The 16150-nt window shown below is 37.5% G+C and overlaps 1 protein-coding gene across 1 annotated transcript; it reads left to right on the forward strand.

The window, feature by feature from the left end:
* Window positions 1–2385: 2385 nt before the first annotated feature.
* On the forward strand, window positions 2386–5983 carry LOC145051007 (uncharacterized). The gene is made up of 4 exons (XM_078999169.1): window positions 2386–2671; window positions 2770–3065; window positions 3162–3367; window positions 5971–5983. The coding sequence occupies exons 1-4, from the start codon at window positions 2386–2388 to the stop codon at window positions 5981–5983; spliced, it is 801 nt and encodes a 266-aa protein (XP_078855295.1).
* The last annotated feature ends 10167 nt before the right edge of the window (window positions 5984–16150 follow it).

The following is a 16150-nucleotide window of genomic DNA, read 5'->3' on the forward strand; positions in this document are numbered from 1 at the left end:
AAAGGCCTTGGTCTATCAAAAGGTACAGACCGTGCCAAACCAAGTTTATGCTGTGACCGGAGTCACTCAAAGACAGACAGCAGAATTAAAGATAATAGTTGACGAGGATAACGCTGAAGGTTGCGAAGACTACTTCTGGTCTGCTCCCATTGACAATGCAGATGAAACTGTGGGTCTGTCTGAGAAAAACACATGGAGAGTCAAAGGACGATACATACCAGAACCCATCAATAAACCATCCAGTTTTGATATTCCCAGCATAAGCGGAACTAAAGATGTTCCAGAAGAACCATTGATGCAACCTGATGTTCCAATCGAGAGGAAAGAATCGAAAAGTCCACTCATGAAACAGGAAGCACGGGAAGCTCAAACTAAGGAAAGCACCAAAACTAGAATGGAAGATAAGACAACTGCAACTCAGACAGAGAAACCAAAGGCCAACTTCAATGTTCACAAGTCTCAGAAGGAGCTAGCTGAACAGAAAAGACTTAGAAATCAAAGATATGCCTCGAATCTGAATGAACGTAAAAGGCATTGGAATTCTCGAAATCCTAACTATAATCCTCATAGGAAAGAACACATGGATAAAGGAAAGGAAAAGTCAAAGGAAAATTTCAGTCCTAATTCCTATTATTCCAAATCCCAAAACCGAAAGTCAAGTCTCGGTTCTGGACCCAAGTTTGGTCCTCAAACCAAGTTCGGTCCTCAACCCAAGTTCGGTCCTCAATCTAGATTCGGTTCTAACACCAGTTTCGGTTCCAATTCCAGAAATGGATCCTCCAGGTCCCAAAATGAAACAAATTCCTCTAAGGACATCAAAGGAAAAGGAAAACTGGTATCTGAGAATAAAAAGAAGAGATCCCCCCCACAACCTAAGAATCAAATGAAAAACACGAAACCATCTAATGACAATAAATTAAAATTCAAAGAAGATAAAACTAAAATCAAAGTGTTTACGATCAAAAGAAAAGATCAAACAACTCCTGTTAAACGAACTTATTTAGTTGATGCTTCTATTGTTATTCCCTTCTCTGTGAAAAACTTACCAGGACCCAAGAAACTTTGTGTTCCTAAATCTGCTTGAATTTGCAGGTAATAAGTGACGAGCAGTTTGACGACGAATGGTATATAGATAGTGGCTGCTCGCGTCACATGACAGGAAGAAAGGAGGAATTAAGGGAATTTCGGTCTCTAAAGGATGGTGGATCAGTAAAGTTTGGAAACAACTCTTACGGCACAATCAAAGGATATGGGATGATAACTAATGGAGACTTCTCTATCAGAAAGGTGGCTTATGTAGAGGGATTACAACACAACCTCATCAGTGTCTCGCAATTAGTTGTAGGAACAGGTTTAAAAGTATCATTTGATGATGCAGGCTCAGAGATAATAGAAAAACAAACCAAGAAAGTTCTGCTGAAATCTGCACGAAAAGGAGAAATGTATCCTCTGAATCTTAATCCTATTCGAGGGACACCAGCTATCTGTTTGCTATCAAAGGCAAACTCTGATGAAAGTTGGCTCTGGCATCGACGTTTATCTCACCTGAACTTCAAAGATATCAACAAATTGGTAATTGGTGATCGCGTTCGAGGTCTTCCTCTTCTCAAGTTCGACAAGGAGCATTTATGTGCAGCATGTGAAATGGGTAAACAGAGCAGAAAGAGCCACCCTACACGCATAAATACAAAGATAGTGGAAGCTCTTGAACTGTTGCATATCGATCTGTGTGGACCTTCTGCTATAGAGTATCGGTGGAAGTAAGTACATTCTGGTTATTGTCGATGATTTTTCACGCTTCACGTGGGTTTTCTTTCTTAAATAGAAATCAGATGCAACTCCCAAGCTGAAGATGTTCATCAAACAAGTAGAAGTTCAATTAAAGAAGACAGTGAGAAACATCAGAAGTGACAATGGGCTGGAATTCAAAAACAAGGAGTTTGAAGACTTTCTGGCTAATAAGGGGATCACACACAATTTTTCGGCCCCTTATACACCACAACAAAACGGGATTGTTGAAAGAAGAAACCGATCGCTGTGTGAAGCAGCTAGAACCATGCTCAGTTATGCCTCTCTGCCTCTATACTTTTGGGCTGACGCCATTGCTGCTGCCTGTTATACTCAGAATCGGTCCTTGCTCAAAAAAAGATTCTTGATAACTCCATATGAGATCTTGAATAATTGGAAACCGAACGTCAAGTTTTTCCACATTTTCGGTTCCAGATGCGTTATCTTTAATTCTAAAGAAAACCGAAATAAGTTTGATGTTAAAGCCGATGAAGGGATCTTTCTGGGTTACTCTCTGTCATCAAAAGCATATCGGGTGTTGAACAAGCGTTCCAAACGAATTGAAGAAACTGATTATGTCACCTTTGATGAATTTACATGAAGAAGATTCAAAGAACAGAAGATACTTCAGGAAACATATTTCCAGAATCTGGGCATGTCTCGGTTCCAATATCCAATCTGTTTGATGAATACATTCGGTTATTTGATGAACCAGAAAAGGCAATACATTCGGAGGCAACAACAGCAAATAACAAGGTAGATAATTTGAAGAAAGTAATAGATGAAGCTGCTAAATCAATGGAAACTGAAACACATACTCCTAAAACATCATCTAGTCCTTCAAACACCGATTCGACATTCCAGGGGGAGAACTCTACAACTTGTAAAACATCTGAAGTTCCTTTAAGGGGGAGAATCACAATTATGATCCAATTTATACAAGTTCAACTCCCACTCAAACACCTGAACCGAAATCAACAGGTGATAGTCCAATCGAGGGGGAGATACCCACTGTCGATTCTGCTGAAGGCACAGGCTTCACTTCGCCAGTCGAGGGGGAGAAAACAAGTGATAGTTCAACTGACGAAAATGAAGGAAATCAGTCAGATATTGAAATTGAAGTTGAAGCAGAACTAAATCCAGAATATGATCCAAGCTATCCTCCACTAACAAAATGGACAAAAGACCATCCCAAAGAGCAAATTATTGGTGAATCGTCCGAAAGTGTTCTTACCAGATCTCAAGTGAAGGCGAAACAAACAGCACTATTCTCTAAAGTGGAATTTTGTATGTTTAACTCGTTTATCTCCAAAATAGAGCCAAAAACCATAAATGCTGCACTTGATCATTCTGATTGGGTTCAAGCAATGCAGGATGAGCTCAATGAATTCGAACGGAACAGAGTTTGGAGATTGATTCCTACACCGAAAGATGCCTCAGTTGTCGGCTTGAAATGGGTGTTTAGGAATAAGTTGGACAAAGAAGGAAATGTCATTCGTAACAAGGCTCAGTTGGTTGTTAAAGGCTATTGTCAAGAAGAAGGGATTGATTATGAAGAAACCTTTGCTCCTGTGGCAAGGTTAGAATCTGTTCGAATATTTCTAGCATATGCCGCTCACAAGAACTTCGAAGTTTTCCAAATGGATGTCAAATGTGCTTTCCTAAATGGAGAATTAGAAGAAACTGTATATGTTGAGCAGCCACCTGGTTTTGTGAATGAAAAATACCCTGATCATTGCTATGTACTGGATAAAGCTGTCTATGGGCTGAAGCAAGCACCAAGAGCCTAGTATGAAACGCTTACTCGATTTCTAAAAATGTCAAAATTTAAACAAGGTTCGGTTGACCCAACCTTGTTTCGAAAGAAGGAAGGCGAACACTTAATGATTGTTCAGATTTATGTCGATGATATCATCTTCGGCTCCACGAATCCATGCTTAACTGCTGAATTTAAAAAGTTGATGGAGACTAAATTTGAAATGAGCGCAATGGGTCCAATTAACTTTTTTCTTGGCTTAAATATTAGACAGGGACCAGAAGGCATCTTCATAAACCAGGAAGCATATACCAAGAATTTGTTGACTAAATTTGGAATGAAGGGTGATTCAAAAGTAAAGGTTCCTATGGCATTCGGCACCAAGCTAACTCCATCACTAGAGAAACCGGCTGTGGACATAACCCTTTATCGACAAATGATAGGATCTCTTATGTATCTAACAGCTAGTAGACCAGATATCATGTTCTCTGTTTGCTATTGTGCTAGGTTTCAAGCTAATCCAAGAGAACCTCACATCCTCGTCGTGAAGAATATTTTTCGATATCTGAAGAAGACTTCATCTCTCGGTCTCTGGTATCCTGCAAAATCTGGATTCTTCATACAAGCCTTTTCAGATGCTGATCTTGGAGGATGTGGACTAGACAGGAAAAGCACTACCGGAGGATGTCAATTCCTTGATGGAAAACTTGTCAGTTGGCAATCAAAGAAACAAACCTGTGTTTCCTTATCCATTGCAGAAGCTGAATATATTGCTACCGCATCATGTACCTCTCAGGTTGTTTGGATTCAAAGTCAGTTAAGAGATTATGGGCTGAGTATGAAAAAGATACCTCTTTACTGTGATTCTGAAAGTGCAATCAGGATTTGTCATAATCCAGTGCAACATTCAAAAACCAAGCATATTGCACTTAGGTATCATTTCATCAAGGATCATGTAGAAGACGGGAACGTAGAAGTGCATTTTGTTTGTTCTGCTGATCAACTGGCTGATATCTTTACTAAAGCCTTACCAGAAACAACTTTCAATAAAATCTTACAAGGTTTAGGTTTGATGGAAGGAGAGTCGGTACCGAATCCACAGATCTCTCTTTAAAATTTAGACAACCGAAATAGACAGACCGCTCGGTCTATCTCTGCTCTAGATTTTTAAGGAACCGAAATGCACAGACCGCTCTGTCTATCTCTGCTCCATAATTCTCCGGAACAAAGGAAAATTGAATGATCAATTTATTTCGCTGCTCTCATCAATAAGATAAGGTTTCGGTTGTATTTTAAAGTCTTTCTGTTTATTTTATTTTATTTTTATTTTTTTTCAGAAAATCCGAAAAATCCAAATATATTTTATATGTCTGTTTTTATTTCTTTTTCAGAAACTTACTTAAAAATTATTTTCTTTCTTTCAAATTGCTTGTTTGTTTTGTTTAGTGTCTATTATTAAAAGGTAAATACAAGTATAACCGACGATCGATTTAAAGCAGGTATGTTTCAACTTTCACACAACCTAGTTAAGGGTCCCTCGAAGCATGCTGCTGTATGTTGTCATAAGCCTCTAAGATCTTGAGTAAGCCTTAATGATTCGATTGATACCCATCGTTTCTTCCAAATCAGGCTATTTTACATCACTCGGTCTAGAGCTACCTTACTCTTCTTATTTGAGTTAAGAGTCTCTCTGCTCTGTCACGCTTATTTAGCAGAAGGTACATTCGGTTTCTTAACCACCTCTTTATATTCTCCATCTACCTTCGGTTCACTAACGTAACCCTTGATACTTTCGGTCTTTACCACTGAGGTTTATGGTTACACAACATCTGTGTTTATGATCTTGGATACGATTACCATGTTCTAAGTGAAACCCAAAATCCGACACCTAAAATGAATTGACGGTGAGTGATATACTCAAGCAGTAACTGGTTACCTATGGAAATCTCTTTTTATTTTGCATGATCTTTTATGAAATCGTCTAAAGCCAAGACATTTCTTCCCAAAGAGGTCCAGTTTATTTTTTTTTAGATTTCTGCTTCTTACAAGTCATTAACAAAATAAATCCTACCTACCTGTTCAATAGATCACATCGGTCTCACAGGTACATCTACCAACAATCAGTTTTATGTCGAAACTTGATGTTCGGTTAGAGGACAGCCACCCAAAGCCTATGATCAAAAAGAAGCCTTTCATTGTTTATTAACAAACAGTTGATCGTATTTCTCGGGAAACCACACAAGCACTTCAAGTCTCTCTTGACTTTGAAGGAAGTGATTCTTTCCCGGAATCCTCTGCTTTCTGTCTTCTAAAAAGACATCACTCACATCCAATACACATTTGCTTTATTTCTTTATCTTTCACACCCTTATGCACGAAAATTAATTTTTCCAACATTCTTATTGCTGTTTGGTATATGGTTTTAGTTTTCAGTTGTGACCAAACAAGGGTAAAGGGAATTTCAAACAGTACGGAGATAAGATTTAGGCGCGTGAATTTGATTCGTTTCAAACCCACGTGTGATGACGTTTTCCTGGGATAAACCATACTATCAAATCGCGCTTTTTCAGGCGACGTTTTAGTTACCTCATCATCACGATTTTCCAGGCAACGGTATAAATAGGGGTGATCGTGTTATTCGTCACTTACCAATCACGAATCATCTCTCTCTTAAAAAGTTAACACTGTTCATCTTTTTCTTCGTTCAACAATGGCGACTTCATCCTCTGCACACGATCAAACTGCAACATCATCCCTACTTACAATCAAACCCAATCAAAATATGATCATAGAAATGACACCATTCCTGTATGATTCCTACATGCTACACGTTGTGGAGTGTTTGAAGTATTCACCTCTGTTGTTGGCCCTAACAAAGGTAGAAGCAGTTCTGATGTCATTGCTGTCACAAGTTTATTCATCCGCAACCTATGACAAGAACAAAGATCGTATCTACTTTACGATACATGACAAGAAAGCCTCTGTTTCGAAGGCGAAGTGTTGTTCGCTTTTAGGGCTTGCAGTTGATTCTTCAATTATCTCGCCTGATTTCATCTCTACAGCGTAGATTTTCACAATGATGTATGAGATGGGCTACACCGATGTTCTTACGACGATTGTGAAGGTCAAGAAGTCGTGCCTACCATCACAATGGAATGGGTTGCTGACCTTGCTGATCAAGGGTTTGGCGGAACGATGTGGTGGTTCCGATACTACGAGCAAAGGATTTCTCACAATTCTCTATGGTCTATACAACGAAATCAACTTAGATTATGGCTCAATTATCTGGTCTCAAGTTGTTCAGAGTCTAAACACGACGACCCGTTACTCGGAAATTTCTTGTGGTCCTTTCTGGACGCTAATTACAAAGAAGGCTATGGAGTCTCTGGAGATACCTGTGATGAAAAATGTTCTTCTTGCCTCAATCGCCTCATTCCACACCAAGAAGATCATCATCTCTGATCCAAGTAAGTTTCATCATTATGGATTGATTCCAGAATCCATGTATAGGTGTGTTACGACACAGAGCAGAGTAATGGCTGATTACAACAAAAGATCTCCTCTTGGTCCAAGGGTTCTGTCTGAAGAACAACAAGCTGCCTTGGATGCTTTGGATCAACCTGCTAATAGAGGAAAAAGGGTTGTGAAGAAAGAAAAAGAAGAAAAGAAGGAGAGTAAGCCAAAATCTTCGAAAAGAAAGTCTGGTGAAGAAGAAACTTCTCGTTCAAAACCTAAGAAGTTTAAGAAGATGGCTAATAGGCCCAAGGGAGACTCTTCTCCTGGACCTGATAATGTTAAAGAACAGGAAGAAGAAACAGAAGATCCTCATGTTTCCACCAGAGAGCCAACCCCTCCAAAGTCTCCAACTCCACCAGCATCTCCCAAAATTACAAAACTTCCCACTCCTCCACTGTCTCCTAAAATTCCAACCCCACCTCCATCACCGAAACAGAAAGTTCCACTTTCTGTTCCTACCGATATACCACCTATTACAACTGAACCAACTTCTCTACCCACTTCAACCATCATTTCTTCTGTTCCTATCTCAACTATCTCAATATCAACTCCACTTATAATCGAATCCATCACTACCACCATTTTCCAAATCCCGGTAAAAGTCAATGTATGTGATACAGGGGCTACTACTGTGATTGATACACCAGTTATAAATATACCTTCGTCACCAACCCCATCCTCTACCTTTGGTGCTACTCTTGGTGGAGATGATGAGGACTACGATTCCCTGTATTACAGTCCATACAGGATTCCAACAGACAATGATGCTGATGCTCCTGTCACCAGTCAACAGATCCAGGACATCAATGAGAAATTGGATAGCCTGCTTGCAGATAACAAAGCTTATAGCGGTGTTGTGTTGAAAGCTTTCATAGAAACCGCCATCAAACAATACACAAATGCTCTAGATCAATCCACAACAGCCATTGATAAATCAGCTGCTTCGTGTTCACAGGCCACAAAAGAGGTTTCTGAGGTTGTTCACACAACTCAGATTGTTCTTGATTCTCTTAAGGCACATGCTGATGTCAATGCGGCTAAATATCAAGCATCAGTGGACTCCTTTTCTAACACTCTTCAGAGTGAAACTACTAAGTTTGAAGCTCTCCGTGATGATCTCAAAACAGAATCCACTTCTTTTCTTCAATCCTTGGATTCTCGTTTTGCTTCCCTTGCAGCAGAGAGTACCCTGAAGGAGGATCTAATCAAACACCAGGCGACTATTGATCTTCAGAAGGTTCAACTGGCCCAGGCAGAACAAGAGATATCTTTGTTGAAGACTCAACGGGCAGTTCTTCATAGTTGTGCCGGTGATGTGAAAAACATCCCGACTACTCTTATTGAAACTCATGATCCCTTCCTCACGTTGACTATCTGGAAGCATCTCCAGGCCAAACTCCTTCCTGCAATTACCATTCTAAGTGAAATGAAGGGTGTCTCGGAGAAGGTCATTCTTCCAAGACAAGGGGGAGAAGAGAGTGTGCTCAAAACAGAACCGAAGGTTAATTTAGCTTCGAGTTCTGGTAAGAAAATTCAAGTTGACAGTGATACCGATACTGATGAAACCATCGCTGAATCCCTTCAGAGAAAGAAGAGGGAAAAAGAGCTTGATGAAACCATGAAGATAGCTTAAGAGGCAGAGGCAAAAGAAGGAAAGAATAAGGAGGAAGAGGATGCACTTAAATGCAAAAAGACTCTGTTTCCAGAATGGGACAGAGACACACTTATCAATCAAGCGATTGAGTTTCCTTCCATGTACTGGCTGGAACCGATTGCATCATTCAACTGTGAAAATTCTAAGGACTCACAGTTTGACATGCCAATCACAAGGCTTTTACATTTCATTGTTTTGATGTCACTGCTGAGGTTCCTCATCCTAACTTGAAGGTTGACAGAGAGTTAATTGATTTTTATTTGAAGAATGGTCAACCGCAGTACTTGACATGGAGCGCACAGAAAATCGTGAAAGTCAAAGTACTGAAACCGACGCCAGCTGGGAAGTTTGTCAATGTAAACTTCAAGATCAACAGAGGAACGGTGAACACATAATACTTCATTTCTCTGGCAGATCTTCCCAATCTGAATCCTCATGATTGGATTATGCTATACAACATTCTTCTCTCAAATCAAAGGGAGTATGAACCGATTTTGAAGCATCTCAAAAGAATGTTGGCCTCCTATATCCATGAGCTTGCTACTATGGATCAGGAGATAGCAAAAGTAATGAACAAGAAACCGACTGTCAAGCCTACTTCCAAGCCTGGTGATGTGCATAAAATGGAGTTAGGGCAAATCGATTCTACAAATTTGACGGTTATGTTCACTAAAGGTGAAAGGAACAAGTTTCTATTTGCTTTAGTAGACAAGCATTTGTTTTCAACAGATTGTCTGGAGCATATTATAAACATCATTCACCGATGCAAGCAGAACTCAACAGTAGACAAGAAGAACTTCACAGACATGCTTCGGTGGTACATTACATTTAGACATCACATTCTGGCCATCATACCGTGGATATTTGAAACAGTGAAGAGAGCCTATGTTGTGAAAAGGAATTAAAGTCTCTGCTCCAAAGACGCAAAGGGGGAGATTGTTGAGAATTATGGTTTTGCATCTTAGGCTCTTTTATATTGTAATCAGATTGGGCTTGTCAATCCGTGTTTATCTAGATTAGTTTCCTTTTATTTAGATAAACTGTTAGGGTTTCATTATAAATATATGCATGCATGTATGCGTATAAAATAGAGAGAATAGTCGATTAAGTTGATTCTTGTAACCCTAATATACCTCTACAGTTGAAGTTCTTTATCGAGCTCTTCTGGGGTATTTTGCATTAATCATTCGACATATTCAGTGCAATACTTGTGTTCTTTATTACGTTCTTACTTATATTTTGCTTAGAATCTTACAATCCTGATAGAACATTGTTCTAACACAATTCCCAATATGGACACGTTTCCATATTTTCCATATGACAACTCATTCTTAATAGAATCTTATCTATTCATAATAATGTCGATATGGTCCATTCAATACTATACTTCCAATTACTCACAAGTGACCAATCCTCGGCGAACTTTGGATTGTCCTTTGATAGTTGTTTAATTATCTTAGTCAAAACCGATTCTTGTCCTTCTTCCCTCTAAATGCGCTAGACATTTGGAAAATTTTAGAATGGTCAAATATTATAGCATTTACAATCGATCCTATACCCGAAGAGTATCGGACACGATGCATAACGTCTTACATAACGATTTGATACTTTATCAATCTTCTGCCATAATATTTTATGTGCTACGTTCTCAAAATTCAAACTATGAAGAGGAATGCCGTAATCATAATCGAAATTTGAGAACACACTATGTATCCTTGACTAAATTATTAACATTCCACAACCTAAGCCTTTAGATTTGAAATGAAGCATAATATTCTCTCCCTTAATTATAGCAAAACAACTTTTCAACTCTTGCAACTTTGCAAAGTATAACTATTGTTTTCTATAATTAATATTGCTAACTTGCAATACTTACCATAATCATACAATCATAACATTTATGCTCCCACTATCATGATTATTATTATAAAACATAACACTTATGCTCCCACTAGCTTTGACATGTATTCAGAAACCAGCTTAACTTCCAGAAAAACAATACTTGTTGAATTTCTTAAGTTCATGTTTCTAATACCTAATGCTTTGATAATCCTTTATCTAAGCTTATACACCTTTCCTTTAGATAGCTCATGTGTGTGTCTAAACAATTTAGACTAATTTTCAAATCTCACAATTCGAATCATGGAAAGGGATACCGTAACCATATTTGAATTCGAGAATACAATTTCACAATCACTATCTTCTTAAAATCTCTATTAGTGAAAGCATTTCCTCACAGTCATTTTCATGAAGGAGGGAATCTTATGACACATAGATTTTAATGGTGTATGTGTTCCTATCCATGTGAATTTGTCAAAACCAAAGTTTACGACAAATTCAAACTCATATGGACCGAACTTTCTTAATCTTGATTTCTTGCCTTATGGTAGCACGGCTGCCCACCATGTCTTCCAAGTAGTCAAGCAGCTCACCTTTTCCTATCAATGTACTTTTCATTGATCAAGGTCCTTGCCTTTTATGCATTCAAATGAGAACTAATAGGGCTCACATGCATAATTAACTCAATTGGAAGGACACATAAACAATATAGTGTCAACACGATAGGTTGTAAACCTCAACTCGTGTGCTAGTGATGATCGATAAGGTTATTTTGATTTGTTCTTGAAACCTTTCAAGACCATTAAGACTCCCACTGACTCCTTGACATATAAGATTCTCTTGTCAATAAACATTTCTTGACAAACAAATATTCAAGAGTTAGTGTAGTTTAAAACACTTCATAAATTGGTCCTAGTTGGTCTTTGTCTTATCCAAGACATCACAACTTTCCACATTTTATGAATGCTATAAACCTTCTTAATACTTTTCACTCAAAGTCACAATCTTAAATCTATGACTTGTTTTGGAACGAAGTATGATTGACTTATTGATTTAACCATTTCTTCAATTCTTGATTCCTCTTCTTAGACATACAATTGTACTAAGACTCACTTAGAGGATCAATTGAGATATGGTTCTTAATCATTAAGACCTATCATAAAGCGTAAAAGGTACTCTCCCTTCTTCTTAGAATGGAGAAACTTTTATCTTTCTGCCTACTTTATTCTTCTTATTCGTTCTGCTATTGATTTAAACCTTTTCAATCAATTCAGAATTACACTTAATCTTATAAGTATAATCATATTTACTAAACCTTTAGTAAATCATGATGAATATCTTTGTTACTCTTATGGTGGACTTTGATCAACACACAACTTTGTGTACTTGATCTCCTAGTCCTTCACTTGACACTTTGTCAACGAATTAGTCTAATTTCCAAATATGAAATTTCTCATTCATCATGCAACCAAGTTGCGTGATTCCAAATTTCTGTCCAACTGAAACTTGGGCGATGAGAAACTTTCCTTATTTGGTAAATTTTCGACATTTCCATAATTAAGAATCAAATCCATTATTGCTAATAATAGAAACATTCAAACATCAATTTTTTCATACACGCCATTGCAAGGATAAATAAATAATATAAAATCAAAATTTATTTTATTGCGGAAAAAATTTGTCCTTACAATGCAATTCATTGAAAAACTATGCTAATACATATTTCTTAGCAATCTAATTCTAATTCTAAGTAGTAGCTCAAGAATCTAATCTTCAAGTTATGCGATCGAAATCCATTTCTTCACGGTTAGATGCTGCTCACTTCTTCCCTTAAGCTTCCTCTCTTTTCTTCGATCCTACAAACATCAATTGTAATCTTATCACATTATGTATTAAGAATCTAGAATAGGAGCTTAAAAGAGTTAGTTAATGGATTTACCTAAATCAGAGCCATACGTTTTGACTCTCCCATCTCTTAGATCTCTTAGGTAAATAGGGCAGCTTCGTCTCTAATGCCCCTTCTCTTGGCAATAAAACCAAATTGACTCTTTTGGAACAGAACATGGAACTACTTCAGACATTGCCTTTTTCTTATGATCAAACTTTTCGATCATAGCATGTCTTTCGTTGCCATTGTCTATATCCATAGAGGTCTTGAAGGCAGATTCACCAATCAACTTTACTTTTCTATTACGCCAAAACATTGCTGATTCAGCAGCAATAAGCATATAGGTGAGATCTATAAGGGTCACGTCGCAATTCATCATATAGTACTCTCTTACGAACTCACTATACGAGTTAGGAAGTGACTGAAGAACCCAATCAACAACCATCTCCTCACAGACAACAGATCCCAACATTCTTAACCTATCAATGTGTGACTTCATCCCTAGGACGTGTGCACACACCAACTTTCCCTCTTCATGTTTACTTGCCAAAAGGGCTTGAGTGAGCTTGAACTTTTCAAGCCTTCGAACTTGTAGGTTAGGGAGAATAATTGGAGGAGGTGGAGGTAGTGAAGCATGATTTCTTGTTCCTCTATCGAATCGTGGAATATCATCTTCATGTGGAAAGCTTGTTCCACGGGATTTGGGAAGACCATAGTTGACGTACTTTGACATCTACAAAACGGGAGAAAACAAATTCAAGTTAGTTGATTGATTGAGTCCTTAGTAAATCACCCAAATGAGATACTAAGGCTAGGACCCAACACAATATGCTACAACCTAGAAAAGGGATGTCGTAATCTAGTTGCAGAATATTTGTAGGTAAGTGAATGACGATTCACTAATTTCCACCACGAAAAACGAAAAAGAAATTTAAGTTTTAAATTTATGAAAACTCCTAGATCCTTTGAGATTCATTGAACATTTCAATGGCATGTTTAAATCTCGATATGCCCCTCTTGTTTGTGACTGGGATGCCGAGGATCACAAAGCGGGTGTGAATAACCTTGCAAACTTACATGGTGCCCTCACATGTTACAGTCACATATTCGATGTGCCGGTAAACCACACACACTCCACCGAACTATGACAAACATTGAGTCACCCTTTTCTACCTTTGCTTAGAACCATTTAGTGTGCCGGTAAACCACACACGCTCCACTAACGTCTTCGCAAGGGCACAAGGTGTAATTTCATGGAATTGCATCAATTCACTTTTGCCTAAGTAACTAAGATTGGGAATTTGTAAAACATTTAGTTACTTTTGTACTTCATTATACTTATAATGGAAGGTTTTTTCCTATCCTACCCATTCGGCTAACGACCCTCCACTAGTCAAGAGTGCGGTGGGTAAGAGTGGATACCCATTCAATCGCCATTTTATAGGCAATTTCCTTAAACACCCCTTATAGACCAGCTTCGTGAATGAGGCCTACTAACGGTAAGGCTGACTTTTACTCATACATATATATATATAATGTTAGACTTTTAATGTTATATATAGTATAGGGTGTATTTTACACTTTTAAAATACTAGGTGGTCAAATTTAACGATTATACTTTTAATTCAATTAAATGTAAACCAAAACTTTTATGGATTTATTAAACCTCTTTTAATTATACACCTTAATTAATTAATAAAACCATAAGGGTGAGATATGAACTTTTCAAAACACTTCTAGGGTTTTACAATTTAACATTCCTAGATTAAACTTTTAATCAAAATTTAAATTCCAAAACTTGAGGACAAGTTTTGAAACATTTCAAAAACTTAGGGTTTAGAATTTAAATATACATCAAGATTAAACTTTTAATCAAAATTTAAATTCTAAAACTTGAGGGCAAGTTTTGAAACCTTTTTCAAAACATTAGGGTTTCAACTATTTAAATTCCAAAACTTGAGGACAAGTTTTGAAACCTTTTTCAAAACATTAAGGTTTCAACTAAACTTTTGAGTTTAAATTTAGACTATAAAACCTAAAAGGGAAAATTGAAACTTTTCATAACACGAGGATCAAATAACAAATAATATAAATTAAACAATTAATTTCATCGTTATCTATATTTGACCTAATTTCAATTTCTTGCAAAATAAGTTACCCAATTAATATAAATAATCAACTTTAATCATATAAGGAAGTTATTATCTAATTAATTGGTAATTATCTTTTGTTTAATCAAGGAGATACTAAAAAATATGAATAAAATCGGATTTTAATGATCTAAGACAAATAAGGCAAGTATCCATGATAAAAACAACAAGAAATCCCGAAATCCCCTCTTTCTGATGCTCGAACTCGCCGAGTACCCATATGGACTCGCCGAGTAGGGGCTACTCGCCGAGTCCACAATGGGACTCGCCGAGTCCATCAGGCAGGCTCACAAAAATCGAATTTTTCAAGCATGAACAAATCAACAAGGCATCAATACAATAGAAACCAATCAAGACTCTGATACCACTGATGGGTTTTGTAGATAAGAACATCCTATGTGCTCATACAAACCCTAATGCTTGGATCTAGGTTTCTCTATTGTACATGCAATTTATCCAAGACTATAAACCCTTGATCTAGCATATGATAATCAATATAACATATAATTAGGGTTTAGATCATACCTTGATTGTTATGTAGCAATAACAATCCCAAATCCTCATTGTATTGACTTTAGAAAGATTAGAGTCACAAATGTCACTCCTCTAATGGTTCACAAACACCAAGAGCAAGAGGATGAATAGGAGAAGAGAAGGAGGCTGCCCAAAACGTGTGAAAACCCTAAAAAGAAAGCTTAGAGTCACAAATGTCACTCCTCTAATGGTTCACAAACACCAAGAGCAAGAGGATGAATAGGAGAAGAGAAGGAGGCTGCCCAAAACGTGTGGAAACCCTAGAAAGAAAGCTTGTCCACGTTTTTGAGGCATAAGGGCTCTATATATAGTGAGGCTATTAGGGTTATCTAACAAGGAAACCCTAATTTGGATGCTTAAACCCTAAGCAACCCATGGACTCCTTTCCTTAAAGGCCTTGGACGATTTCTAATGGGTTTCCCCATAGAATTTGTCCAACCTTATAATATAAGGCAATCCATAGCCCAATTGCAATTATCTTATAATTACAATTCCAGTCCCTTAAGTTTAATTAATCTCTTTTAGTCACAAACTTAATTCTTATTAAGTCTTGACTAATATTAATTAAACAATATGATTTCTCCTTTAATATATTATTCCCATAATATATTAATAAATTATATTTAATCCTTTCTCTCCATTATTCATCCTATCAAGTTGCTTTGGTGAAGGCAACCCAAAAGGACCATGCACCATCGGGTCAAGTACATACCAAAATAGTTATGGACTTAGACACTAATCCAACAGAATCTTCATGCATCCCTCCTCACATCATGAGCCTTCATGCCTCACATTGTGGGGACCCATTTATCACTAAAATCTAACCTTTTGATCCTTTAAAACCCTAATTTGATTCATCCGAGAAAATGGATGATACATGATATTGGTAGGGGTTCTTCAGCAGCTAATGGCAGTGTGAGGTGGGAATCCTAGGAGAGTCTAGGAAGCACCTTAGAGGAATTAGTGCGCTATTTTGATGGGTTTTAAGGATAACAAACAATCTTATGTGTGCATGCAAACCTAAA

The sequence above is a fragment of the Lactuca serriola genome, chromosome 5 (genome assembly GCF_051521515.1).
Source record: "Lactuca serriola cultivar US96UC23 chromosome 5, Lser_US96UC23_V15, whole genome shotgun sequence".
Classification (NCBI taxonomy): domain Eukaryota; kingdom Viridiplantae; phylum Streptophyta; class Magnoliopsida; order Asterales; family Asteraceae; genus Lactuca; species Lactuca serriola.

Coding starts and splice junctions, on each gene's coding strand:
- LOC145051007 (XM_078999169.1), top strand. CDS start 2,386: ATGAAGAAGATTCAAAGAACAGAAGATACTTCAGGAAACATATTTCCA. Junction 2,672..2,769: donor GGGGGAGAACTCTACAACTT/GTAAAACATCTG, acceptor CGAAATCAACAG/GTGATAGTCCAATCGAGGGG. Junction 3,066..3,161: donor AAACAGCACTATTCTCTAAA/GTGGAATTTTGT, acceptor CAAGCAATGCAG/GATGAGCTCAATGAATTCGA.